A 26636-nucleotide genomic window follows, 5' to 3' on the forward strand; every position below is an offset into this window, starting at 1 on the left:
GATGATCTCATTTAATCCTTACAACTGTGAGGGGGCACTATTCCCATTTTAGAGATGACAAAACTAAGGTTTAGAACAGTTAAACTGCCCAAGGTCACACTGTGTAAGTGGATCCATATGTCTGTGTCCACACAGCCTGTGTGCTCATAAGTCTTGACCACTGAGCAACAGCTGCCTCTCACACTCAGGGAATATAAACAATATAGTGCAAAAGTCGATTGTTACATATTTATCTATGTAATGGTTAATGATGCCATAGTATTCCATTATGTGGATGTAATTCATTCATCCAGTCCCTTGGGCTGTATACTTTTCCAGTTACAGAGGACTTTGGGATGAAAGTCTTTGGATATTCTTGTGTACTTTGAGCACACGTATTTTTATTCCTTAGGATAAGTTCCTAGAAGTTTGCACATTTGTTTATATCATGACCAGCTGCAGGATGTGGGATTCTTGAAAGAGTGGTGATATACTGGTGGCTGTGTGTCAGAATACCTGAGAAACTGTGTCAAAATGCTTATCCTGGGCCTGCCTCACGCGGATAGTGGTGGCCCTAGGCACTGGCATTGTTTTAAAGGTCTCCAGGCGGTTCTGAGGTACCCGAATTAAGAACCCGGGAATAACCGCATGGTTACGGCAGATGCGAAGGTGCAGAGGTTGCCAATACGTTCCACGCTTATATCAATACAAGTACACAATTCGTAGTCCATGTCGAGCCTCCGTTTCCGCCTTTTTAAGTGGCGTGGGAAGAATGCAATTTGAAGGGTCTCCGGGCTCCTTCGGGGCCCAAGTTTGTTACCACCAGCTCTCCAGCCGGGTGGTGGTGGGGGCGGCAGCTGGGAAGATGACATAATGTGCTCACAGCTTGCTCGGCGGGGCGACCAGCGGTCCGGGTGGAGCTTGTTAACTCTTCAATTTCCGGCTGGTGAATGGAATTGCTTGTGGAGCAGACCCAACGGAAAAGAAAGCGGCTCCTTTAAACTAAGGGAAGAAGGTTGGGCTGAGGACCCGGAGGCTTCTCTTTGCAGTAGCTACGAGACCTCGAGGGGTGTGGTCTCGCTATGCAAATCTGAGCTGCTGATCGCTGACGCGCCATCACCCCACGCGCCGCTTAGCGCGTCGATTGGCCACTACCAGCCTGGTCCCATTGACAACAAACAGGGGTGCGCGCGGCCTGGGGGCGGGGCAGCAGAGGGCGCGGATTGGGGCGGGGAAGTCCCGCCCCGCCCCTCCCGCGCGGCGCAAACATGGCGGAGGGTGGCACCGGCCGGTGAGGCGGTACCGGGTGGGGGCTGTCGGGTGTCATGGGTGGTGGCGGCGGCACCGCCCCCGCATCTCCCTGAACGAGCCGGGAGGGTGGCCTCTGCGCCGAGAGCCGAGCGATGGACGAGAGCGGCGAGTTGGGCGGTCTGGAGACCATGGAGACGCTTACGGAGCTGGGCGACGAGCTGACCCTGGGGGATATCGACGGTGAGTAGTGGGTGGGTGAGTGGGCGTGCGGGGAGGAAGGGGTTACGACGGCGCGCGCGGGTGCGCTTGCGCCCCTCGCCCCAAGCCCCGGCTCGCGCGGGTAGAACCGGCACATGCGGTCGTCCTGGAACTCCCCAGGCTTTCCGGGTCCTGCGGGTTTGAACCCGGACGGGCTGCTCCAACAGGCCGTGGGATCCGCTCCCCGGCGCCGTGTGTCTTTAAGCGGAGCGAGGGTCGTGAGGCCGGCAGCGCGGAGCCAGGGGCGTCGCGGCGGCCGGGCGGGAGCGATCTGAGGAGAGCGCGCGGCCGCCGCCTTCTTCGCGCACCTACACGCGTCACCCTATATCCCACACTGTCGTCGCCCGCGGCCCGGCGACGCACCTGTCATTCCCCGCCCCGCCGAGGGAGCAGTCTTGGGATCCCCGCGACTGGGACCCCGGGCTCCGTACACCCAGCCCTGGTCTTCTGGGATAGACACACGGCGGGGTCTTTGGCGCTCAGGAAACTTTGGGCAGCTCATGGCTGCAAGCAAGTTGCTGATGAAGCGAGAGGTGGCGACGGACTATGGATGCATCTCTAGAATGGAGACACGTGCGCTCCTGTTGTCGCGTTGTAAAGGGAGTTGAGCGGCAGTAATTTTAAGTTGTGGCCCCTCCGGGACAGGCTGGGGAGCGGGTAGCCTTTGTTCCAGCGGTCTTAACAGCGGAGTGGAAGAGCTGGTAGGAGCCCAGGGATCCTCTCTTGCAATGCTCTCATTTTGTTACCACGGGAACCCAAAGTTTGGAGAGGATTAGCAACCTGCCCAAGGTCACCCATTTGATTACAGAGTCCAATTTCTGGGCTAATGTTGGTGTCCCTACATCAGGTTTCCACCTGACTCTTGGGGGTGAGAATTTCAATGAATAGGTTAGTAATTATATTAACTTTCAATAGTTTGGCTCTTCTGATGTTCTAGGTCCCAAATAACTTAAGTTATTTCTCTTATTCCTCACTACAATCCCGTGAGGGAGATGTTAACTTGTCTAAGGTCACTCAACTTAGGTTGTCCAGAACCCATGCTTTTAAACAATAATTCAGCTGCATTGTGCTCTTGACTTTGCAAAGTGCCTTCACATTAGGATTTCTGTACAGCCTTGCAGGCAGGTATGATGGCTCCATTGCCATAGTACAGGTGAAGAAACCGAGGCAGCAGATTGGGAAGAGTTAAGTAGCAGCAGCTAATTGGAAGGGATCAGTTCCCCGTTTTGCTTTCTATAACATTTTACCACTTGGCCTGGCCTTGCTTTCTGGGACAGCGTGGTTAGACCTTTAATTGAAGCCCCAAGTCTAACCACAGTCTTTCCCACTAAGTGCTCCTGAGACAGAGATGTATTAACAAATGGGAAAGGGTAGTTTTTGGAACTTAACAAGGGCAGCTAACATGTTTTGAGCACTTCCATGCCAGGCACTCTGTTAAGTACCCATATACTTTAATGTTCTCAATTCTTAGGTGTAGACTACCATTCTGCTACTTTCATCCCTTCTCATAGATCCTGAAACTGAGGGCCAAGGCAGTTTATTAATTTACCCACAGTCACACAGCCAGTAAGAAGAATGTCTGAAGCTACCTACCTGGAGTCACACACAAAGAAATTCTTGTCCATTTTGCATTCCCATTTTATAATTGATCCCTACTTGGCTTAATTTGTAATGTGTTAAATGACCTAGCAGTTAAGTATTAATTTTATCCCCATAGATTTCTGAGTATTTGCACATTCTGGAAAGGTTCAGTGGCTTCATAGATCCCCATACCAGATTTGGGGAAAAGGGGCTCCCTGTGTTTAATTGGTCAACAAATATTCAAATAAATGCCAGCTGTAGTTTCTGAGCTGTAGGGAACGGGAGAGTTAGGAAAGACAGTGTTATGATCTCATGGAGCTTGAGATGAATGACAGTAAAACTGTAATGCTGAGTATAGAACAGCTCACAATTTCACGATCATTAAGTGAAAATTGCCACTGATGGAGCTTGATGAAGGCTGGCTTACCAGGAAGACTACACCAAGGAGGTGGCCCTTCACCTGGGCCTTGAAGGACAAGAAAGGTTGAGCAAACTGAAGGCCAGTGGTCTGCAGATACAAATATCACTGAATAGTTACTCATCCATCTGTTCTGCCTAAAGAATGTCAGCACCACGAGGGCAAAGGCCTTTCTTTTGTTTATGTTGTATTTCTTGTTCCTAGAACTAAATATTTGTGGACTGTCTGAATGAGCCCAGGACCTTAGGCTGGACAGGATTCTAAGTTGTATTAGACATAGTCCTTGAGGTTGGGTTAGATCAGGGATAGCCAGCCCAGATGCTTTTAGGAGAGAGATGAGGAAGGAAAGACTCTGGGTATGAATACATATACTGTTATATGTGTGTGGTGGGGGAGAGGGGATACTTGCAACCTAAAGAGCTTGTATCTGCCTCTAGGAGGAGGGGGCAGGTAGGCAGAATCCTTCATTTGGCATTATCAGTTGCCCTGCTGCAGTCCACAAAGGTGTGGGCCCAAGGAGGCCATATCCATTTACTCATTAAGCACATCTTTTGAGTGGCTTCTAAGTACCCTACATGGTGGACAAACTGCTGAGAATAGCTTTGAATAAGACATACAAGGTCTTTTCTCTTTCAGGAAATTTCCAGTTTTTGAGGGAGGAAAGAAGCTTAAAGAATAAAGTAGCCTGGGCCTGACCTGTGGTGGTGCAGTGGATAAAGCGTCGACCTGGAAATGCTGAGGTCACTGGTTCGAAACCCTGTGCTTGCCTGGTCAAGGCACATATGGGAGTTGATGCTTCCAGCTCCTCCCCCCTTCTCTCTCTTTGTCTCTCTTTCCTTGCTCTCTCTCTCTGTCTCTCTCCTCTCTAAAAAAATGAATAAATTTAAAAAATAAAAGAATAAAGTAGCCTGACCAGGCGGTGGCGCAGTGGATAGAGCGTTGGACTGGGATGTGGAGGACCCAGGTTCAAGACCCCCAAGGTCACCAGCTTGAGCGTGGACTCATCTGGTTTGAGCAAAAGTTCACCAGTTTGGACCCAAGGTCGCTGGCTTGAGCAAGGGGTTACTTGGTCTGCTGTAGGTCCACGGTCAAGGCACATATGAGAAAGCAATCAATGAACAGCTAAGGTGTCGCAACAAAAAACTGATGACTGATGTTTCTCATCTCTCTCCGTTCCTGTCTGTCTGTTCCTATCTATCCCTCTCTTTGACTCTGTCTCTGTAAAAAAAAAAAAAAAAAAGAATAAAGTAAATGACACCATTGGCATGGCTCAGTGAAAATAAAATGGGTCCATGTGGCAGAGAGTGACTGGAAGGCAAATTTAGACTGAGTAGGCAAAGGAGGCCTTTCAGAAGGATCAGCATCTCTTTTTCAAGAGATGCCCAAGCCTGGATTCTTATGTGAAATATCCAGATTTTTAAATGTTAGCTCAACAAAGTATGTGTGTTAGTTGATCTCCAGGGCTTTGTTGCACTGCAGAATGCTCTGTTGTCACAGGCCACCAGGCCTCTTACAATAGGATATCTAGAGCACTAGCTTTTGTGGTAGGTGTCTGTGTTATGAGTTAGGGCCTCATACATTATGATGTCAGGTCTGGAAAGGCAAAAACAGGATCTTCTTCTGGGATCAGGAAAGGTACAGTGGTAGAGGTGGGGTTTTTTGTTGTTGTTTGTTTGCTGGACCCAGAAGGATGGGTTGCAGAAGCAGCATGACAAGCATGTAGAAGGAGAATGACCAAAAAGTAAAGCACAAGTGAGCTCTTGGAATATATGGTGTATATAAGGAAACAGTAGAAGATAAGTTCTGAAAGGTGAGTTGAAGCCAAATTGTGGAGATCTTAATATCAGATGCAAATGATTTGTGGAATGTAGGGAGGGTTTTCAAGTAGGGTGATGCACATTAATCATGGATTTTAAGGAAATTCAACTGTGGTGATGGGCAAGGAAGATCGGAGTCAGAGAAACCAATTAGAAGGGAACTGTAGCCATCTTGGTGTGAGACAATACTAAGGGTGATGGGACTTGGATAGGAAGTGCCAGTTGCTGGATGTGACAGGACATCACCTCTGAAGGCTTGGTACTGCAGTCAGAGCATAGGTGGAATTCTAAGATTCCCATCAAGGCTTTGATCCTGGGGTTTTAGGAGAGTTCAGAAGCCTTTAGGACAGCGGTTCTCAACCTGTGGGTCGCGACCCCGGGGGGGGGGGGGGGTGTCGAATGACCAAAACACAGGGTTCGCCTAAAGCCATCGGAAAATACATATTTTATTTTAAAATGTATTGTATAATGTCGCGACCCACAGGTTGAGAATCGCTGCTTTAGGAAGAGCTGGTTTGGGAATATGAAAATTTGTCTTAAGCGGGCTGAAATTGAAGTCCTTGGGGTATCATCCACTAGGAAATAGGAGGCAGATACTCAGGAGAAGGTCAAAACTGGGGATGGAGATGGAGTCACTGTTGATGAGTTGAATGTAGAGGTGGGAGAAGATAGAACCAGGAGGTCAGATCAGGTGAGGAAAGTGCCATAACAGATGGGAGGTGAGCTTTTTGAGGAGTGATTACTGGATGATGGAGACAGTGCTGCAAAGGATAGCAAGGATGGCAAGACCATGAAAGAAGTTATGGGATCTGGCAGTTAGGAGGTCAACTTTTGACTGTAGATGAGGGAGTCCAAGGCTAGACAAACCAGAAAGGAGTCAGGAATGAGTAAATGATGAACCAGTAGAGGCAGCTGTTCTCTTCAGAGAAGGTTAAAGAAATTTCAGCAAGGAGATCTACTTACTACCTTTATAGGTTTGCCTATTCTGGACATTTCATACAAATTTAGTTACATAGTATGTGGCTTAATGTTGTTCATGTCCATTGAGTTGCTACATCGTATTTCCTTGTATGGATATAACCACGTTTTGTTTATCCATTCATCACCTGATGGACATTTAGGTTTCTACTTTTTGGTTATTGTAAATGGAGCTGCTTTGAACATTTGTGTACAGTTTTTGTTGCTGTTTGTATTTTCCTAGGGCTTATAATAGTCCCATTTATTCACTTGATTACTTCCTGTATTCCTTTAACTAATTCAGCCTTAAATCTTATGACAACTGTCAAAAGGTCAATTCCTTTTTATCCCCCTTGTTGATGTTCCTCCTGGAACCCTCCTTGTTGCCCTATCTGATGGTTGTGCAGGTCTGCTGTCCTGCACTTACTTATCTGAGCTACCCTTACCCATCTCCCTAGGGGCGATATGGAAGCCCCTGTTCCCTAGTTCTTGTTTATTCACTCCCTTGTTTTGATGGAATGCATCCTCTAGTAGCTTCCTGAAAGAGTCATTGGAGGTAAAGTTTGGGGGACCTCACCTGTCTAAAAAACACCTTCTTTCTATACTCATTTAAATTTGATAGTTTGGCTGAGTTTAGAATGTTAAAGTTGGACATAATTTTATATTAGAATTTTTTTTTTCAGGGCCAGAGAGAGAGTCAGAGAGAGGGATAGATAGGGACAGACAGACAGGAACGGAGAGAGGAGAAGCATCAACCATCAGTTTTTCCTTGTGACATCTTAGTTGTTCATTGATTGCTTTCTCATATGTGCCTTGACTGCGGGCCTTCAGCAGACCGAGTAACCCCTTGCTCGAGCCAGTGACCTTGGGTCCAGACTGGCGAGCTTTTTACTCAAGCCAGATGAGCCTGCGCTCAAACTGGCAACCTCGGGGTCTCGAACCTGGGTCCTCTGCATCCCAGTCCAGTGCTCTATCCACTGCGCCACCACCTGGTCAGGCTTATATTAGAATTTTTAAAGTATTGCCTAATTATTTTCTATCTTCTAGTAGTTAAGAAATATGATACCGCCTGACCAGGCAGTGGCACAGTAGATAGAGCATTGGCCTGGGATGCTGAGGACCCAGGTTCAATACTGTGAGGTCACCACCTTGAGCATGGGCTCATTCAGCTTGAGCGCGGGCACCAGCTTGAGTGTGGGATGACAGACATGACCTCATGGTCACTGGGTTGAGTCCAAGGTCTCTGGCTTGAGGAAGGGGTCACTTGCTCTGCTAGAGGTCCCCCTCCCCCCTGTCAAGGCACATAGGAGAAAGCAATCAATGAACAACTAAGGTGCCGTAATGAAGAATTGATGCTTCTTATCTCTCTCCCTTCCTGTCTGTCTCTCTCTCTTGCTTGCTTCAAAAAAAAAAAAAAAAAAGAAAAGAAATATGATACCATTTTGATTCCTGATCCTTTGTGTGTGATCTGTTTTCTCCTCTGGAAGCTTGTAGGATCTTATCTTGGTGCTCTGAACTCCATGTAGATATACACTGATGTAACTGAGCTGTCAGTCACTGTCTCTACTGGATGGGCTCTGGAGGGCCCGCTGTATCAGATACTTGCATTCATACAGTCCTCCTGCTGGTAGGTAGCCTACCCCGCACCCCATCTTGTGAGGAACTTCCAGTCCCTGAGCCTTTTGGTGGCACTGTGTTGGATCTCTGCTTGCTTCTCTCGGCAGTCAGTATCATCTTTGGCATTCCCCAGACAGTACCTGGCACTGAGGCTTTCTCTGTAAGGGGATGTCTAATGAGGAAAGGAAAGCACTTGAAGTTCAGGGTGTTGCATAGGCTCCAGCCTGGGTGTCCACATCACTGGGAAGGTTGGAGTGGCCAACCCAATGAGCCAGGGGTGAGTTGGGAAGGGTGTGGTCAGAACACCACCGGGAGGCGGAGGTGAGGAAAAGGGTAGAAATTGAATTCCCATTTTTCCAGTGAGTCATACTTTGGAGAAGTAGCACAGATCTACTTTTTACCCTGTGTATAACTTTAAGACAGCTTTATTTTGACACTTGAATGCATATTGCTATTGCTCACAGCTTATTTATTTTCCACCCATTTTTAGCTCCTGAGCTCGCCTAGGTCCATTTCCTGGGACACGTTTCCTGGAGTTGCTCAGACCACCAAACCAGTCTCCTTAGGTTTTTCCTCCTTCCTGGGTCAGTCTGGCCTCGCCCTTGACAAACATTCTGCACACACACCCAGGCCTTTGGCCTAATGTTCTTCAGTGCTGCCTGCCTCTCACTGAACAGGTTTTTCTGTCTTTCTGATACTCAGTTCATGTCTTGGCATTTTTAAAAAAATACATTTTTACTTCTCACTCAACAAGGGCTTTTCTCTCCTCAGTATTATAAGGAGGTTCTTAAGCAACTTTATTCAAATAATATTTGAATGTCAAATTATATCCTTCTGGGTTCTGTCTGAACTTTATGAATGTGCACACAGATTGTTACGTTTTCACTTACAAGTTGCTTTGTGTTGAAATAGTTGAGGTGTAATAGCCATATAATCAATCCAACATGATTCATCTGAAAAGTGAATACTTGTGTATCCATGTCCCTGGGAGACATGTGCGTCATTTGGAATTTTTCACCAGCATAGGGACTGCTCCAAACACAAGTGAGCAACTCACCTTGGAGTTACTTCATTGGTGTTTATTTCCCACAGTGGACTCTTCAAGATGAGAACTGGGCTACTGCTCTTTCACACTGCCAGCTGCGGCCCTTTTTTAAAACCTTTCCAGTGCTATATTACTGTGTTGATTGGGACTTAAGATTTGAAAAATATTTAAAATATTTTGAAAATGTAGTATACTAATATAGCAAAATAAAAAATATTAGAGGGTACTTGGGAAAAGTCTTGCTACCAGTCCTATTCAGCATCTGTTTAGGGCTCACAGCCCCCACCTCCTCACAAGGAGTTAATTATTTTAGTTTCTTTTACCTCCTGCAAAAGCAAGTATGAATTTTTTATTTTTGTCCCCCCTCTTTTTTACACATATATGTAACATTCTCTAAGGTTTGTTCTTTTGTTCTTCTACACCTTGCCCCCTTTTTCACTTAATAATGTATCTTAGAGACCTCCCCAGTTCTTTTTACTGCTGCATGGTTTCCCATTATATGGCTGTACTGTGGTACAGCCGGCTCCTGAATGGTGGACTTTTGAGGGTGTTTCTAGATTTACTACGAAAAAAATTATTGTGGCAAATAGTTTTATAAATTTATCATTTGATGTCTGTTCAGGTGTAAGAACAGGATAAATGGCATTGGAATTGCTCTATTTATATATTTGATAATGAATATGGGACCATTTTATATGGATCCTGTGCAGACGTACTGTTCTTTATCCTGAGATGCATCGGCGTTCTCTAGGTGACTTATTTTTTCTTAATTATTGACTGTCTCTGTAGTCACTTCTACTTTTCCATCCTTTATCAGGTTTTGAAATCACAGTGCAGTCAGTACCCATCACATGCCCAGCACCATGTCTCCTCAGACCCACAGTTCAGACCCTCACAGGTCTGTTTTGTGCTGGGCTCTGTAGGGAAAGCAAGGCCCCCACCCTCACAGTGTATAGACAGCCCTTTACTTACGTGGTCTCATATGTTTTACTTGTAATCCTTTCTCCAATTTGATGGTACACTACAGATGAAGTAACTGAGGCCCAGGTCACACAACTAGTAAGTGATAGAGAATGGTGACCTCAGGCCAGACCTGTCAAACTGCAAAACCCATGTACTTTTCCTGTCAAACTGCAAAACACCTTGCCACAGTCCTGTCTGGTGTAAGCCGGATTCTAAGTTGTAAACACAAGGTGGTGTGTGTGGTGTCTGAGGCTAGAGAGACCTGGAAGAGTCTGCTCTGTACCAGCACTTAAGTGACTTCTCCTGGGTCTTATAAGCAGATCTCTGAGCCTCAGTTTCCACTGTATGGTGGGGTTTGAGGATGCCTACATTGTAGATCCGTGATGACGAACCAATGACACGTGTGTCAGCACTGACACGCCTAGCCATTTCTGATGACACGTAGCCACATACCAGAGAAGTATGGTGCCGCATGCCGAGGTGCAGTAGCCGAGGATAAAACATTTGCTGTAGTGTAGACACTCTGTGCTGGAGGTCTGTAGGCCAAAACAGCAGAACTCTGGCACAGAGCGTCTAGTTCTGGGACTTCCAGTTAGGCCGTTAGGGGATCTTTGACCTCACTTCCGGCCGGCAGAGCAGGGAGCAGCGGAATGCCCCGGGGGAAACATCTCTGGGGGCCCTGTGATCCCCGTTACCAGCAACCACATAACCACAGCAACCATCATCCAATCTACTGTTCTGGGGTGTCGTGGATTTCTAATTGACCATCATTACTGAGATAAGTGAGGGAGGGGAGACTGGGAGAGGCAAGGGCCTGTCCTATGGGTGCCGTTTCCACCATTAGAAATAGCGGCAGCCATCTTAATTTACATAAGATGCAACTTGCAGAATTTCAAGACAGCATTTGAGCTCAGGTGTTTGTCGACTTGAGGTCAAAACTTGAGAATCTGGAAAGGTGCCACTTGGAGAATCAAGAGGAGTGCCACTACGAACAGGAAATTTGGAGTGTCTGGAACCAATTACCAGACTTTTAGTGCCCTGAAAAATATATCAATGGCTTTACTCACATTTTTTCCCTCTACGTACTTTTGTGAGACCTTATTTTCTCAGCGTTAAATAATATCAAAACCAACAAAAGAAACATTGACAGATGAAGTTAGTAGCGCTTGCTTGAGCTTGAAGTGTACAAAATACCAACCTTCAATTGACGATTTAGCCAATGAAATTCAGCAACAAAAAAGTCACTGATAGGCAGGTTAGTTAAAGAATTCTTCCTCCTCCTCACTTATCTTAGTTCAGGGCACCCCACACAAGTTAAATAATATCAAGACCAACAAAAGAAACGGACTGACAGATGAACAAAGAAGTCACTAAGCAGGTAAGCTAATAAATAATTAGTTTTTGGTTTATTAAATACAGTTATATATTACAATTATACAATTTTGTTATTTAAACTATAAATATCGCGAAATTATAGTTTTTTTCTCGAAGTGACACACCACCTGAGTTATGCTCAGTTTTTTGGTGAATTTTGAAATACCAAGCTCAAAAGATTGCCCATCACTGTCATAGGTGCTACAAGACTTCAGTGAGCTAATGCACAGAAAGGAAGAGGGCAGGAACTCACACTTCTTTTGACTGTATCTGAGAATGAATGAGGAACTTCAGTTTGCAAGTTGACTCTTAGGACCAAGGGACCTGTTTTTAGAATACAGTTTTGGGATATTTATATTTTCCCTTTGAAAGGGCTTTTATAGGTGTGGATGGGACACAAAGGAGCAGTAACAGAGTACAGGTAAAGTGTTCTATTTCTTTTTTTTTTTTTGACAGAGACAGAGTCAGAGAGGGACAGATAGGGACAGACAGGAAAGGAGAGCAATGAGAAGCATCAATTTTTTTGTTGCAGCTCCTTAGTTGTTCAGTGATTGCTTTCCATATGTGTCCTGACGGGGGTTGGGGGGGGGGGCTACAGCAAAGCCAGTGACCTTGAGCTCAAGCCGGCAACCTTTGGCTTTAAGCCAGTGACCTTTTAGCTCAAGCCAGCAACCATGGAGTTATGTCTATGATCCCTCGCTCAAGCTGGTGAGCCTGCGCTCAAGCCGACGACCTCAGGGATTCAAACCTGGGTCCTCCATGTCCCAGTCAGACGATCTATCCACTGCGCCACTGCGTGGTCAGGCTCTTTTATTATTATTATTATTATTATTATTATTATAATAAAGTGAGAGGCGGGGAGGCAGAAACAGACTCCTGCATGCGCCAGACCAAGATCCAACCAGCAAGCCCCTACGGGGCAATGCTTTGCCCATCTGGGATGTTGCTCCGTTGCTGAGCAACCAGAGTGTTCCATTTCTGAACCACAAGATTGAAGGGTTAAACGGAAACTGGAAAAGTTGAAGATCGTTCTGCCTGTCACTACCTAACCTGTAGGTACAGACAGAGTTGAATCTTTATGGGCACTTTATTCAGACGGCTGGGATGTGAGGAGGTGGTGAGTTATGTACCCTAAAAACCACCTTAACATCTCATCTCACGCCGGCCTTTTGGTAAGGAGGAGAAAAGGGTAGGTAAGGGTTTTGAAATTCACAGGAAAAAGACTTCATTGCTCTTAAGCCTTCAGGAGTCAGGGTCCAGGGCTGGCATTTCACAGAAACCTCTTTGACTGATTGCACTCTTTCTGACAAATAGTTAATTGCTCACAGGCCTCCCGAAACAACTTTTTGCATGCATTAATCCCTAAACTCTTCAATTAAGACTACAACTAGAAGTAGACTGCAACTAGAAGTGTTTTTTTTTTTTATTTTTTATTTTTTATTTTTTTTTTATTTTATTTATTTATTTTTTTTTCATTTTTAGAGAGGAGAAAGGGAGAGAAAGACAGAGAGGGAGAGAGGAGAGAGAGATAGAGAGAGAGAAGGGGGGAGGAGCTGGAAGCATCAACTCCCATATGTGCCTTGACCAGGCAAGCCCAGGGTTTCGAACCGGCGACCTCAGCATTTCCAGGTCGACGCTTTATCCCCTGCGCCACCACAGGTCAGGCCCAACTAGAAGTGTTTTGATTACTAAGTCTATTAACTATAACTAAAGCTAAAATTTTAAACTTGAATTCCTCTACAAAACTTTGTTGACATGATGGAGTTTGTAAGAGTAGCAGGGTCCCAGAGCCTGAGACTCAAGGTAAGGCTCCTTGGGCAAAACTCTATTTAAAAAATAATCCTTGGCCCTGGCTGGTTGGCTCAGTGATAGAGCACCGGTCTGGCCGATGGAAGTCCAGGGTTCGATTCCTAGTCAGGACACACAGGAGAAGTGACCACCTGCTTCCCTCCTCCCCCCATCTCTCTCTCGCTCGCTCTCGCTCTCACTCTCGCTCTCGCTCTTTCTCTCTCTCTCTCCTACCGCAGCCATGGCTCGAATGGTTTGAGCAAAGTTGGCCCTGGGCACTGAGGATGGTTCCATGGCCTCACCTCAGACACTAATATAGCTCGGTTGCTGAGCAACTGAACAGCGGCCCAGACCTCAGAGCATGGCCTGGTAGGTGGCTTGAGGGGTGGATCCTGGTCAGGGAGTATGTCTCTGCCTCCCTGCCTCTCACATAATAAAAAACAAAGAAGAAAAAAAAAGAAACTAATCCTAAACCATTGAAGAACTGGGAAATGGAGCTCTTTCTATATCTCTTAGAGGCCTTTGGAATTGCTAGTAAGTATGTGTTTAAATGTCCCTAATACTCTAGCTTCTGCAGCTGACCCTGTAGAACTAGTCTGTTGGGTTTAAGGTCTGGTTTGAAACAGTGACGAAATCCCAGCTGCTGGACCAGACATGAAACTGCCTTATTAAAGTGGTGTCAGGCCCTCACCATCCCACAGCAACAGGACAGATCTTTCTTCTTCCTAGGTGTGAACAGTTCGGTGAGGCCTTGTACTTTATACAAGTCCTGATGCACTTGTCTTCTTCACAGTGTTGTAAGGCTAATGCTTGATTTTTATTTCCATTTTGCAGATGAGACACTGAAACAGAAAAAGATTTGCCCAAGGTTTTCTATGCCAATGAAGTGGCGTCAGGCGTTGAACTTAGGTATCTTGATATGGGGTCTCCTACTAATTCCTGCCCTGTGAGAATAAGGTGGGACATACCCTGATTCAGGAAGCCTGTCAAGGAGCCCCTGCTCTTGTCAGATGTTGTTTTTAAATTTCTTAATTTTGCCTGACCTGTGGTGGCGCAGTGGATAAAGCGTCGACCTGGAAATGCTGAGGTTGCTGGTTCGAAACCCTGGGCTTGCCTGGTCAAGGCACATATGGGAGTTGATGCTTCCAGCTCCTCCCCCTTTCTCTCTCTCTTTCTCTCTCTCTGTCTCTCCCTCTTCTCTCTAAAATGAATAAATTAAAAAAAATTAAACTTAAAAAAAATAAATTTCTTAATTTCATTAAGAAAATAGTTCAACCCAAGTCAGCTTGAATGATGTCCAGTATATTCCAATCACAGTGCTAGACTCTGGGGTGTAAAGATGAAGGAAACAATTCTTTCAGGGAGCTGTCATATAAACCAGTCTGGATACAAAACAAAATCAACAGAGGCTGTAACAGAGGTACAGACTCCAAGTTTTTGTAGCACAAAGAAAGGGAATTGGGAATAACTTCACAGGATTTTAGCATTTGAGCTGAATTGTGATGAGTGAGTGAACAGAACTTAAGAAAGAAAAAGGACTAGGGTGTTCATTTTATCAAATTGGACCAAAATTTGGAATAATTTGGCATGTTCTAGGAACCTACCCAGGGTACACCCCCAAAGATCGAAATCTGGAAGATCTGGGACAGTGCCCAGGAGGGGCACGTAACTAGTGAAGAGGTAGACTCAGAGAACGCTTTTTGCAGAGAGGTACTTTATTTTTTATTTTTACTCATTTTAGCAAGAGAGGCAGATAGGGACAGACAGACAGGAAGGGAAAGAGATGAGAAGCATCAATTCTTTGTTGCGGCACCTTAGTTGTTCATTGATTGTGTTCTCATATGTGCCTTGACAGCGAGTGACCCCTTGCTCAAGCCAGCAACCTTGGGCTTCAAGCCAGCGGCCCTTGTGCTCAAGCCAGCAACCATGGGGTCATGTCTATGATCCCACGCTCAAGCCAGTGACCCTGTGTTCAAGCTCATGAGCTTGCACTCAATCTGGATGAGCCTGTGCTCAAGCCAACGACCTCTGAGTTTCGAACCTGGGTCCTCTGCGTCCCAGTTGAATGCTCTAATCACTGCGCCACCACCTGGTCAGGTCAGAGGAAGTAATTTATAAGCTGAGATCTTAAGGGTAAAGGGGAGGTAGGAAAGAGGAGCCAAGTTCCAGACTGAGTGAACAGCCTATTAAAAAGGATTAGTCAGTGCTGGCTGTGTGGGTGATTTGCAGTCTGCACTCCTGATAACGGTTATCTTTCTCCGACACAGCTTGGATCGGGCCCTCTTCTGCTTCAGTGTATTGTGTGTCATTCAGGAGTCTTGGTGATAAGCAGCAGAAACTGCTGGTGGCTGCTGAAATAGAAAAGAAGTACACAGCAGTGATTTTTAAATGGTGTGCTGCAAGAATTTTATTTTATTTATTTTTTTATTAGTGAGAGGAGGGGAGGCAGAGAGACTGATTTCCACATGCACCCCAGCCGGGATCCACACTGCAAGCCTATGAGGGGGCGATGCTGTGCCCATCTGGGGCCCTTGCTCCTTTTTAACTGGAGCCATTTTAGCGCCTGAGATGGAGGCCATAGAGCCATCCTCAGTGCCCAGGGCCAACTTGCTCTAATCAAGCCTTGGCTGCAGGAGGGGAGGAGACTAGAAAGAGAGAGAGAGACAAGTAAGAGGGGGAGGGGTAGAGAAGCAGATGGGTCTTCTTCTGTGTGCCCTGGCTGGGAATCGAACCTGAAACATCCATACACTGGGCCGATGTTCTACCACTGAGCCAGCTGGCCAGGGCCAGAATATATCTATCTATCTATCTATCTATAGATAGATAGCCAGAATATATATATATATATCTAGATCAGGCATCCCCAAACTACAGCCCGCGGGCCGCATGCGGCCCCCTGAGGCCATTTATCTGCCCCCTCCCCCCCGCCGCACTTCCGGAAGGGGCACCTCTTTCATTGGTGGTCAGTGAGAGGAGCACTGGATGTGGCAGCCCTCCAACGGTCTGAGGGACAGTGAACTGGCCCCCTGTGTAAAAAGGGACCCCTGATCTAGATATATATATATAAATGTTTACTGTATTGATTTTAGAGGAAAGGAAAGAGTGAGAGAGAGACAGGAACATCGAACTGGCAACCTCTATGCTTCAGGATGATGCTCTAAACAACTGAGCATTTTGGCCAGGGAAAGAATTTTGAAAACGTACTATACCTATTTAGTCAGGGGCACTGACCACTTTTCCCTTAGATTGTCAAAAAAATGACAACAGCCAACACAACAATAGCTGTCCAGTGTGAATGAATCAAAATTATACCTATTTTCTTTGTCAGATTGGCAAAAAATATATTTTTTTGGTGTGCCACAGCATTTTAGTAATTAGTTAATGTGTGTCCTGAGATGATATAGGTTGGAAATTGCTGGTTTATGAGAAGGATGGTACAGGGACTGACCAGAAAAGCAGGAGAGCCAGACTTAGAAAATGGGCTGCAACCAAAGGAGGATGCTCAGCATCTGAGTGTAGCCCTAAGGCAACTGGGTTTGGACCATGGTGATCTTTGCTGTAGTCCTGCTTTCCTGGGTCATTCCCAAAAGAGTCAAACTCCTGGTGGGAGCATGGGTCAATCAGAGCCACATGCAGGAAGCCTTTCTTCCCACCAAGAGCACCCTGTGGGACTCTCCAAAGAGAAGCTCAGGGTGCTCATGGGAGTGGAGAGGTGGATGATGGTCCAACAGAACAAAAGTGGCAGACGTCTGCCACATTTGCTGTGCCTCTTTTTGCCTCTGAAACAAAGTCAGATGCTGTATGATACTACTGGGCCATTCACAAATTCTCTGTAAGCAGCTGCACCTCTACACTCTGTTCCTCACTCTCTTCAGTTCAGCAACTTGTAGGACATTTCCTGGTGCTTTGGGTTTGCTCAGACCTTCCTTTGCCTGCAATAAGTTTCTCTCTTTTGACTCTCAAAACTCTCTTTATCCTTTTAGGCTCAACTTCCACTGCCTACCAGGATGGATGAGTCCTTTCTCTGCATTCTGACAGCCCTTTCTTTGGGAGGCACTTGTGGGTTCCCAACCTTGTTACAACTCCACCCAGTAGGTTGGGTTTCTCTGTTTTCTCTGAGATCAGGAGATGGGAAGGAAACTAATACTTTGAAGTTCTTGCTCTGTGCTGAGTCCCATGCCTGGCACTCAGCATCCTCCAGCGCCCAGCTACAGTACCCAGGGGCAGGGTAGGTGTTTGCAACATGATTCAAAAACCTGCTTTGCAAGTATTATTAGTCTTAGGGAGATTTTGGAGTGTGGTAATGAATGGAAGGGTGGGATGGTGAGTTGTTGGGGTCTTTTTATTTTCTTGCCTGAACCAGTTAAGGACTGCAAAAGATTGGATCCTCTACTGTGGAGACTGTCCTCAGGAAGACAGTTTCAGGCTTGTGCCTGACTCTGTTGACACTTGGTTACCTGGCATTGTGAAATGTGAGGACTTCATCTTATAAAACAGGATAGGCCCTGGCCGGTTGGCTCAGTGGTAGAGCATCAGCCTGGCATGCAGGAGTCCCGGGTTTGATTCCCGGCCAGGGCACACAGGAGAAGCGCCCATCTGCTTCTCCACCCCTCCCCCTCTCCTTCCTCTCTCTCTCTTCCCCTCCCGCAGCCAAGGCTCCATTGGAGCAAAGTTGGCCCAGGCGCTGGGGATGGCTCCATGGCCTCTGCCTCAGACACTAGAGTGGCTCTGGTCGCAACAGAGCATTGCCCCCTGGTGGGCGTGGCGGGTGGATCCCGGTCGGGCGCATGTGGGAGTCTGTCTGACTGCCTCCCCGTTTCCAACTTCAGAAAAATACAAAAAACAAACAAACAACAGGATAATGCAGGATGGGTTCCTTGGAGTCTTACCCCCTGCTCTTAACTTTCAGCCTCTTGTAGGAGCAGGTGAAGAACTGGAAAATACTAGAAGGAAGGGCTGGGATGACGCTCCTTCTCTTCTGAGCTTGAGGTGTCCATGCTCATTCATGAACATGGCACTTACTGAGCATCTGCCCAGTGCCAGGCTCTGTTTAATGATATTCCTATAATGATAGAACCAAAGTATCTGTCCAGTGTGGTGGCTAAGGGTGTAACTTTAAATCCCAGTGTTACTACCTGCTGGCTGGGTAATGCTGGACAAGTTACCCTCTCTGTGCCTCATTTTCCTTGTCTGTGAAGTGGAGATGATAATGGCATTTCCTTCAAAGTGTTGTAGAGGTTAAATGAGGAAATCTATGCAAAGCATGTAATATAATTGTTGACACATACTAAGAGCTCAGTAAATGTTAACAATTACTATACTATTTTTATTACTACTACTACCAGTTGGCTCTGGTTTTTCCTTCTTAGTTATTATTCTCTAGTTTCAACCTCTTTCTAAGAGCAGGCATTTCAAAGTCATAAATGTAATAAAATGGACAGCCTTTTCAAACATGGGATTACAGTCATCCGATGCCTCTAATTTGGTGTTAGGTAAAGCTTGGAGGCGTGGGTTCCTTTGCTGGACACTGAGTGGGCTCTTGGTAGGGGTGGGGTACTTGTGATGGCATTTGGTTGTTGACCACAGCATTCTAGAACCTAGCTGCAGGAAGGGACTCTGAGAGGAAGCCTCCAGTGTGCTTGTTGAGACAACATGTAGAGCAGCATGCTTGTGGAAAGAGCAAGGGACTTCGAAGAAGGAGGAGGAGGTTCCTACCCCAGTTGGCGGCTTACTTACCCATCTGCCTGAGATCATGTGCCATTCTCCCCTTACACTTGGACTTGTTTCTTGCTGTGTAACCACCACCACCACTTTTCAAGAAGTTATTAAGTTATTATGGACTTTACACATACTAACTCATTTAGAAGAGTGCTTGAAACAGGTAGGTGATTTGAAGATTATATACCACAAAATGTGTGATAGTGCCAGCAAAATATTAAAAGCAAAAACATCTGGGTGGCAGTTCTAATGAAATTCTTTTCCAATAAAGTCAGTTTGAACTTCATTTATAAATATACATATACTCACACACAAACATGAGATAAATAGCAATAAAAATCAACAACAAAAGCTTTTAAGCAACATATTCCAACAGGTTCCTCTTTTTATCCTAAACTTAGCACTTCGTCCTGGCAGATTTTTTTTTTTTTTTTTTAAACAGGAGAGAGACAGGAAGGAAGAGAGAAGCATTAACTAACTCATAGTTGTGTCACACTAGTTGTTCATTGATATGGAGGCTCCAGCTGGGCCAGTGACCCCTTACTCAAGCCAGCGACCTTGGGCTCAAACCAGCAACCATGGGGTCATGTCTATGATCCCGTGCTCATAAGGCTCAGTTAATGTTTGTTGAATGCATGTCATAAGGCATATGTCTTTATTGATTTGTTCTCTGTGTAAAAAGAGAGAGCATGTTCTAAAAAGGAGTATCATGCCAACATTGGTATCATTTGGAGAATAATTTGGGTAGCAAGGTACCCTTGCAAAGTATAAAAACATGACAAAGTTGAATCTAAGGAGAATGCAAAAAACTGATTTGCATACTAGAAAAGAATAAGATTGCAAATTTAGATGTGAAACTGGTTAATGTTCTATAAGCCAATAAAAACAAAGCCTTCAAGCTTATCTTTTTTGCCAGACAGAAATAATTTGCAATTTATCAGTTTTCTACAGGTAAGTATCTAGCTTTACAGAATGTTGGCCTAATCAGTAATAAACAGAAGTCAAACAAGTTTATGTTCCATAGAGCATCAGGTGACTTGTAGGTGGGCAGGTTATTCATTTCATGCCTACCTCTAGTATGACTTGAAAGGGACACTTTCCTTTTTTTTTTTTTTTTGCCTATTTTCAGGTTTCAGATAATTTTTCTTAACAAATCACAGTTGTGTTTAAGAGCTGAAAGATGGCTGGATCTGAGGTGGAAGAGTCTTTGGTGAAAGTAATAGTAATAAATAATACCAAAAAAAATACAGGTATTTTTGAAATGGAATTGTAAAATTCAGACAGGAAGAAGATGGTAGGAAGAAAAGGTGAGAATGGTAATCATACCCAGAGAAAGACGCCTGTCCCAACCGCCCGGAGGCAGGTGCAGAAAAGGGAGTGGGCATTTTTCTAGGCTGGGTGATGAGCTGGGTGAGTGAGAAGTGAATTCCCTTGAAGTTGGAGGTAACAATTGGTAGGAAGTTTTGTTTAAGAAGTTCCATTTGGTTTGAAAGACCGTTGGACCAAAAAGGTACTCAAATAAGGTGATTGTTGCTGGGTAAGAGGCTGCAGTTGAGATCAGGCAGAGCATGGAAGTGGAGCAGAGAGATGCTAGAAATTCAAAGTGAACTTACCACAGAGGGAAGAAGAAGAAAGAGCAGTTGAAGGTGGTGCTGAAGCTTACTCTCCCTGCTGAAACTCTGTGAGCTGGCTCAGGTGCCCTGCTGTGTTGGACCAGAGAAGCCAGGACTGTGCAGCAGAGCTAGAACCCTCTGAGGCTGCCCCTGAGAGAGAGCGAAGCAGAGCTGACCACAGTGACTTTGGCTTACCTTTGTGCTTTCTTTTTCCCTTCATTTTCAGATGGTTTATTTTATTATGTAATTTTGATAAATGCAGAGGCACATATGACACATTTGTGTGTTATGAAACGCAAGTATTTGAGAAACCCCACCTCCCTACCCATTTTTTTCCCTTTGTGGTTTCTTTGCCAGTATAAAGAGTTCGCTCATTCCTTGCGCAAAATATAGTCTATCTTAGTCACTCATTTGCCATCCTGTGTCGTTTATACCTCCTCCAGACTCCCTTTCCCCAGAATCACCTTGAAGTACATAATGCTGTCCCTATACTCCAAGCTTTCTACCAAATGAATGTGCCCCCTAGTGTTTTTTTCTTTTTTATTGAATGTATTGGGGTGACACTGGTTCACAAAATTGTACAAGTTTCAGGCACACAATTCTACAACACATTATTTTGTACGCTGTACTGTGTGTTCATCACCATAGGCCAAATCTCCACCCATTACCATTTTTATCTCTCCTATACCCTCCTCTATTACCCCCCCACCCAGCATGTTCATGAATTTTTCCTCTTTTATTTTCTACTCAATACCTCTAGCTTGGCCCTGGCCGGTTGGCTCAGCGATAGAGCGTCGGCCTGGCATGCTGGGGACCCAGGTTCGATTCCCGGCCAGGGCACATAGGAGAAGCGCCCATTTGCTTCTCCACCCCCCACCCCTCCTTCCTCTCTGTCTCTCTCTTCCCCTCCCGCAGCCAAGGCTCCATTGGAGCAAAGATGGCCCAGGCGCTGGGGATGGCTCCTTGGCCTCTGCCCCAGGCGCTAGAGTGGCTCTGGTCTCGGCAGAGCATCGCCCCTGGTGGGCAGAGCATCGCCCCTGGTGGGCGTGCCGGGTGGATCCTGGTCGGGCGCATGCGGGAGTCTGTCTGTCTCTCCCCGTTTCCAGCTTCAGAAAAATACAAAAAAAAAAAAAAAATACCTCCAGCTTCACCTGTCAACAGCAGTCAGCCTGCTCTCTATGAGTCTGTCACTGTTTTGCTTGTTAGTTCATTTTGTTCATTGGATTTCACATATGACTGAAATCATACAGTACCTGTCTCCTGGTGTTTGAGTACAGTGACTGCAGGCACCAATTTGCCTGTTATAACTGTCCCTATGTTTCTTATGTGATTGATTGCATTTTAGAGCTGCTGAATTGAAGGGTGTGGTTCACAGAACCCAGCCTCTTAACTCCTTGTTCCTCTGGGTGACTTGAACAGGGCTGACTGACATTTTAGGTCCTAAGAAAGCAGTAGTAATCACAAATAGGGTGATGAAGAAATTAAAAGTTAGCTGTTGACTTGGGTTTGATATTGGTCTATATTTGATTTTTATGATTTTTTTTTTTTACAGAGATGGAGAGAGAGTCAGGGATAGATCGGGATAGACAGACAGGAATGGAGAGAGATGAGAAGCATCAATCATCAGTTTTTTGTTGCAACACTTTAGCTGTTCATTGATTGCTTTCTCATATGTGCCTTGACCGTGGGGCTACAGCAGACCGTGTAACCCCTTGCTCGAGCCAGCAACCTTGGGTCCAAGCTGGTGAGCTTTGCTCAAACCAGATGAGCCCGTGCTCAAGCTGGCAACCTCCAGTTCTCGAACCTGGGTCCTCCACATCCCAGTCCAACGCTCTATCCACGGCACCACCGCCTGGTCAGGCTTTTTAAGATTTTTTTGATTATTAGGAAAAAAAATCCTCGGAGGGGAGATATGATCATCAAGTTGAAAGCAGGACACTCAGGAAGGATTCTTGGTGGAAACTGGATTTTGCTTTTACCTCCACTCCCCTACTGGCTGTAGCCTGTCTCGTTCCCTGTGGCCTATACATATCACACGCTATGCTTATTTCTATGTTCTTATGTTTGTTGGGCCGAGCTAATATGAAAGATAAAGTGAACAAAACTTAATGAAGACAATTAAGATGAATATCCTTATGATCTTAGGGACAAGGGGATTTTTAAGTGTAACACAAAACCATGGAATTTTACTACACAATATTAAAATTTGCTATGGTTGCCTGACCTGTGGTGGCATAGTGGATAACCTGTAATGCTGAGTTCCCAGTTCAAAACCCTGGGCTTGCCATGTCAAGACATATATGGGAGTTGAAGCTTCCTGCTTCTCCTCCCCTTTCTCTCTCTCTTTTTTTTTCCATGAAATTGACATTGCTGTTTGTTTTGTTTTGTTTTTCTTTTACAGAGACAGAGAGAGAGAGTCAGAGAGAGGAATAGACAGGGACAGACAGATAGGAACGGAGAGATGAGAAGCATCAATCATTAGTTTTTCATTGCATTGCAACACCTTAGTTGTTCATTGATTGCTTTCTCATATGTGCCTTGACTGCGGGCCTTCAGCAGACCAAGTAACCTCTTGCTTGAGCCAGCGACCTTAGGCTCAAGCTGGTGAGCTTTTGCTCAAACCAGATGAGCCCGCTGGCGACCTCAGGGTCTCGAACCTAGGTCTTCCGCATCCCAGTCCAACGCTTTACCCACTGCGCCACTGCCTGGTCAGGCTCTCTCTCTTTCTTTCTTTTTTTTTTTTTTCTTTGTATTTTTTTGAAGCTGGAAACGGGGAGGCAGTCAGACAGACTCCCGCATGCACCCAACCGGGATCCACCCGCCACGCCCACCAGGGGGTGATGCTCTGCCCATCCGGGGGTCACTCTGTCGCGACCAGAGCCACTCTAGCGCTTGGGGCAGAGGCCAAGGAGCCATCCCCAGCGCCCAGGCCATCTTTTGCTCCAATGGAGCCTCGGCTGCGGGAGGGGAAGAGAGAGACAGAGAGGAAGGAGAGGGGGAGGGGTGGAGAAGCAGATGGGTGCCTCTCCTGTATGCCCTGGCCGGGAATCAAACCCGGGACTTCTGCACACCAGGCCGACGCTCCACCACTGAGCCAACCGGCCAGGGCTCTCTCTCTTTCTCTCTTTTTTTTTTTTTTCATTTTAGAGAGGAGAGGGAGAGACAGAGAGAGAGAAGGGGGGCAGGAGCTGGAAGCATCAACTCCCATATGTGCCTTGACCAGGCAAGCCCAGGGTTTCGAACCGGCTACCTCAGCATTTCCAGGTCAATGCTTTATCCACTGCGCCACCACAGGTCAGGCTCTCTCTCTTTCTTATTTGCTCTCTCTCTCTCCCTTCTCTAAAATAAATTAAAATTCTTTTGAAAAACTGCTATGGTCAGTTCTGCTATAATGCAATATATGAATTCCTAAAAATCAACATACTATGTAAAATCATGCATTAAAAACCACAGGGCAGCCCTGGCCGGTTGGCTCAGTGGTAGAGCATTGGCCTGGCGTGCAGAAGTCCCGGGTTCGATTCTCGGCTAGGGCACACAGGAGAAGCGCCCATCTGCTTCTCCACCCCTCCCCCTCTCCTTCCTCTGTCTCTCTCTTTCCCTCCTGCAGCGAGGCTCCATTAGAGCAAAGATGGCCCGGGCGCTGGGGATGGCTCCTTGGCCTCTGCCCCAGGCGCTAGAGTGGCTCTGGTCGCAACAGAGCAACGCCCCGGATGGGCAGAGCGTTGCCCCCTGGTGGGCGTGGCGGGTGGATCCCGGTCGGGTGCATGAGGGAGTCTGTCTGACTGTCTCTTCCTGTTTCCAGCTTCAGAAAAATACAAAAAAAAAAACCCCACAGGGCTTATTCATGGGGGGAGGGGGTACAATATTAAAAAAACTTTAGAGGTGACAAAAAAAGATAAAGAAAATAAAAGATAGGAACCCAATAAAACTATTTTTTTTTTTATTCAGTGAGAGGAGAGGAGACAGAGACACTCCCGCAAGCACCAAGACTGGGGTCCACCCAACGGTCCCACTAGGGGGCGATGCTCTGCCCATCTGGGGCATGGCTCCGTTGAGCTTTTCTTAATACTTGGGATGGAGGCCTTGGAGCCATCCTCAGCACCCAGGGCCAATTCACTCTAATCAAGCCATGGCTGCAGGAGGGGGAGGTGAGAGAGAGGAGTGAAAAGTAAGAGGGGGAGGGATGGAGAAGCAGATGGGTGCTTCTCCTGTGTGCCCTGACTGGGAATCAAACTTGGGACATCCACACACTGGGCGACGTTCTACCACAGAGCCAGCCGGCCAGGACCCAATATTGCTATTAAATAGCTAAGAAGTATATAATACCACAGTAATTATGGTACTTTACCATGAAAAAGAGGTAAGGTTTGCTTTGTGTAAGTAGGCATTGGAAAATTACAGTTTATCATTTATTGCAAAGTGATGTGAGGAGGACTACCTGAAGTCAGATGGGAAGTTCTGACCTTTGTGATGGAAAGTAGATGCTTATGGTATAGAACACATGCAGTGACCCAACAGCTGGTGCACATTTGAGGTGAGTGCATGTGTGCATTTTGTGTATTCCTATCGTAGCTCATTTCATCTGGGTACGGTTTTCTGCATTTTGTGTTGTTTCATGCATAAGTAAACACAAAATTCATGTTATGCTGAAACTGTTCCCTTAATATATCCAATATATTAGAACAAATTTGCATTTTCAAAATAAGAGTAAAAGCAAAACTGACAGTCAAAAAAACACTGTGAATAACTTGTACTACTACCTAATACGATGTGCCAGGCACCATGCTGTATTCTCAGTGTGAATTCTCTCAGCAACCCCATAAGTTAGGTAGATTTGCCACATTTTATAGATATGAAAACTCTGGCTCAGAAAGGTAAAACTTGCCCCAAGTTACAAGGCTAACTCATAATTATGGTAACTCATAATCATTGTGCCATTCTTTTTCCTGAACAAATGAAGAGTAACAAAGTGTGGCAAATATATAAGAAAGAGCAAATGTTCATAATATATGAAATTTTTCACATCAGTACAGACCTAATTAAATAGAAGTATGGACAAAGGACAAGAACAAGCAGTTTACAAAGGAAGAAATACAAATGTCCAATAACATTGGAATGGGAAACATTCAGCTTCGCTACTACTCATTCATACAAGTCAGAACAGTTAGTTGCTGTTTTTTCCCCCACTGTCTGATGGCAGAAGTGGGTGTGGGGAAATGCTGGCAGGAGCAGGGATTGTAACATTTCCAAAGTGAATGTACCTGTCCTTTGACTCAGCCATCTAATACTAGAAAGTTATCCAAGAAAATAATCAGATAAGTCAAGAAAGATTTTTATAAGAATTGTTAATGCTGCCTGACCAGGGGGTGGTGCAGTGGATAGAGCATGGGACTGCTACACAGAGGACCCAGGTTCGAGATCCCGAGGTCACCGGCTTGAGCGCGGGGTTGCTGGCTTGAGTGTAGGACCATAAACATGACCCCATGGTTGCTGACTTGAGCTCAAAGGTTGCTGGCTTGAGCAAGGGCACACTCGCTCTGCTGTAGTGTCCCGTCCCCCCCCCCCCCCGCAAGGCACATATGAGAAAGCAATCAGTGAACAACTGAGGTGCTACAATGAAGAATTGATGCTTCTCATCTCTCTCCCTTCCTGTCTGTCCCTCTCTGACTCTCTCTCTGTCTCTGTCAAAAACAAATAAAAGAATTGTTAATGCTGAAAAATTGAAAACAACTCATCCGTCATTACTAAGTGGTTAAATTCTAGTGTATCAATTCAATACAATACTTTGGAACTCTCAAAAGGATGATATATCCAATATGCAATGGTTGACAATGAATATTCTTCTTGCTTTACTAAGCAAAGGAAGCAGCAAGGTTCAAAATGGCACCTTCGGTGTGATCCTCTTTTCCCAAAACCATTTACACAGGTGTGCATGTTTGTGTGTGCAAGCAGGCCCTGTATAGGAAAACATCTGGACAGATACAGTTTGAAGACAATATTACCCCACTTGGGGCTTCAGACTCGTTATTCCTGACCGGAATTAATCTGACCATATTTTGGGCTACCTCATTCGCAGGTAGATGTTGCTAGGCTGAGAAGGTCAAAGTGATTTATGTTACTTCCAGGTCATAGGCTCCATAAAGAGCATGTGAACTTGAGGTCTCTGGATAACTGGCTTCAGTGCACAGGTAACAATTGGAGCCCCGCATTTTAGTTACAGGATGTTTAAAGAGCCCAAAACCCAGGTATCATTTCCT

At 45.7% G+C, this 26636-nt stretch overlaps 1 protein-coding gene across 1 annotated transcript in view; it reads left to right on the top strand.

Moving 5' to 3' along the window:
- The first annotated feature begins 1217 nt into the window (after positions 1-1217).
- The window catches only part of SREBF2 (sterol regulatory element binding transcription factor 2), a 63408-nt gene continuing 37989 nt past the window's right edge, over positions 1218-26636 (top strand). Inside the window, exon 1 of the mRNA XM_066358545.1 lies at positions 1218-1470. Coding sequence (XP_066214642.1) covers positions 1383-1470 — 88 coding nt within the window. The 5' untranslated portion in view covers positions 1218-1382. The remainder of the gene's footprint in view (positions 1471-26636) is intronic.

Source organism: Saccopteryx leptura, chromosome 1 (assembly GCF_036850995.1).
Source record: "Saccopteryx leptura isolate mSacLep1 chromosome 1, mSacLep1_pri_phased_curated, whole genome shotgun sequence".
Lineage (NCBI taxonomy): Eukaryota > Metazoa > Chordata > Mammalia > Chiroptera > Emballonuridae > Saccopteryx > Saccopteryx leptura.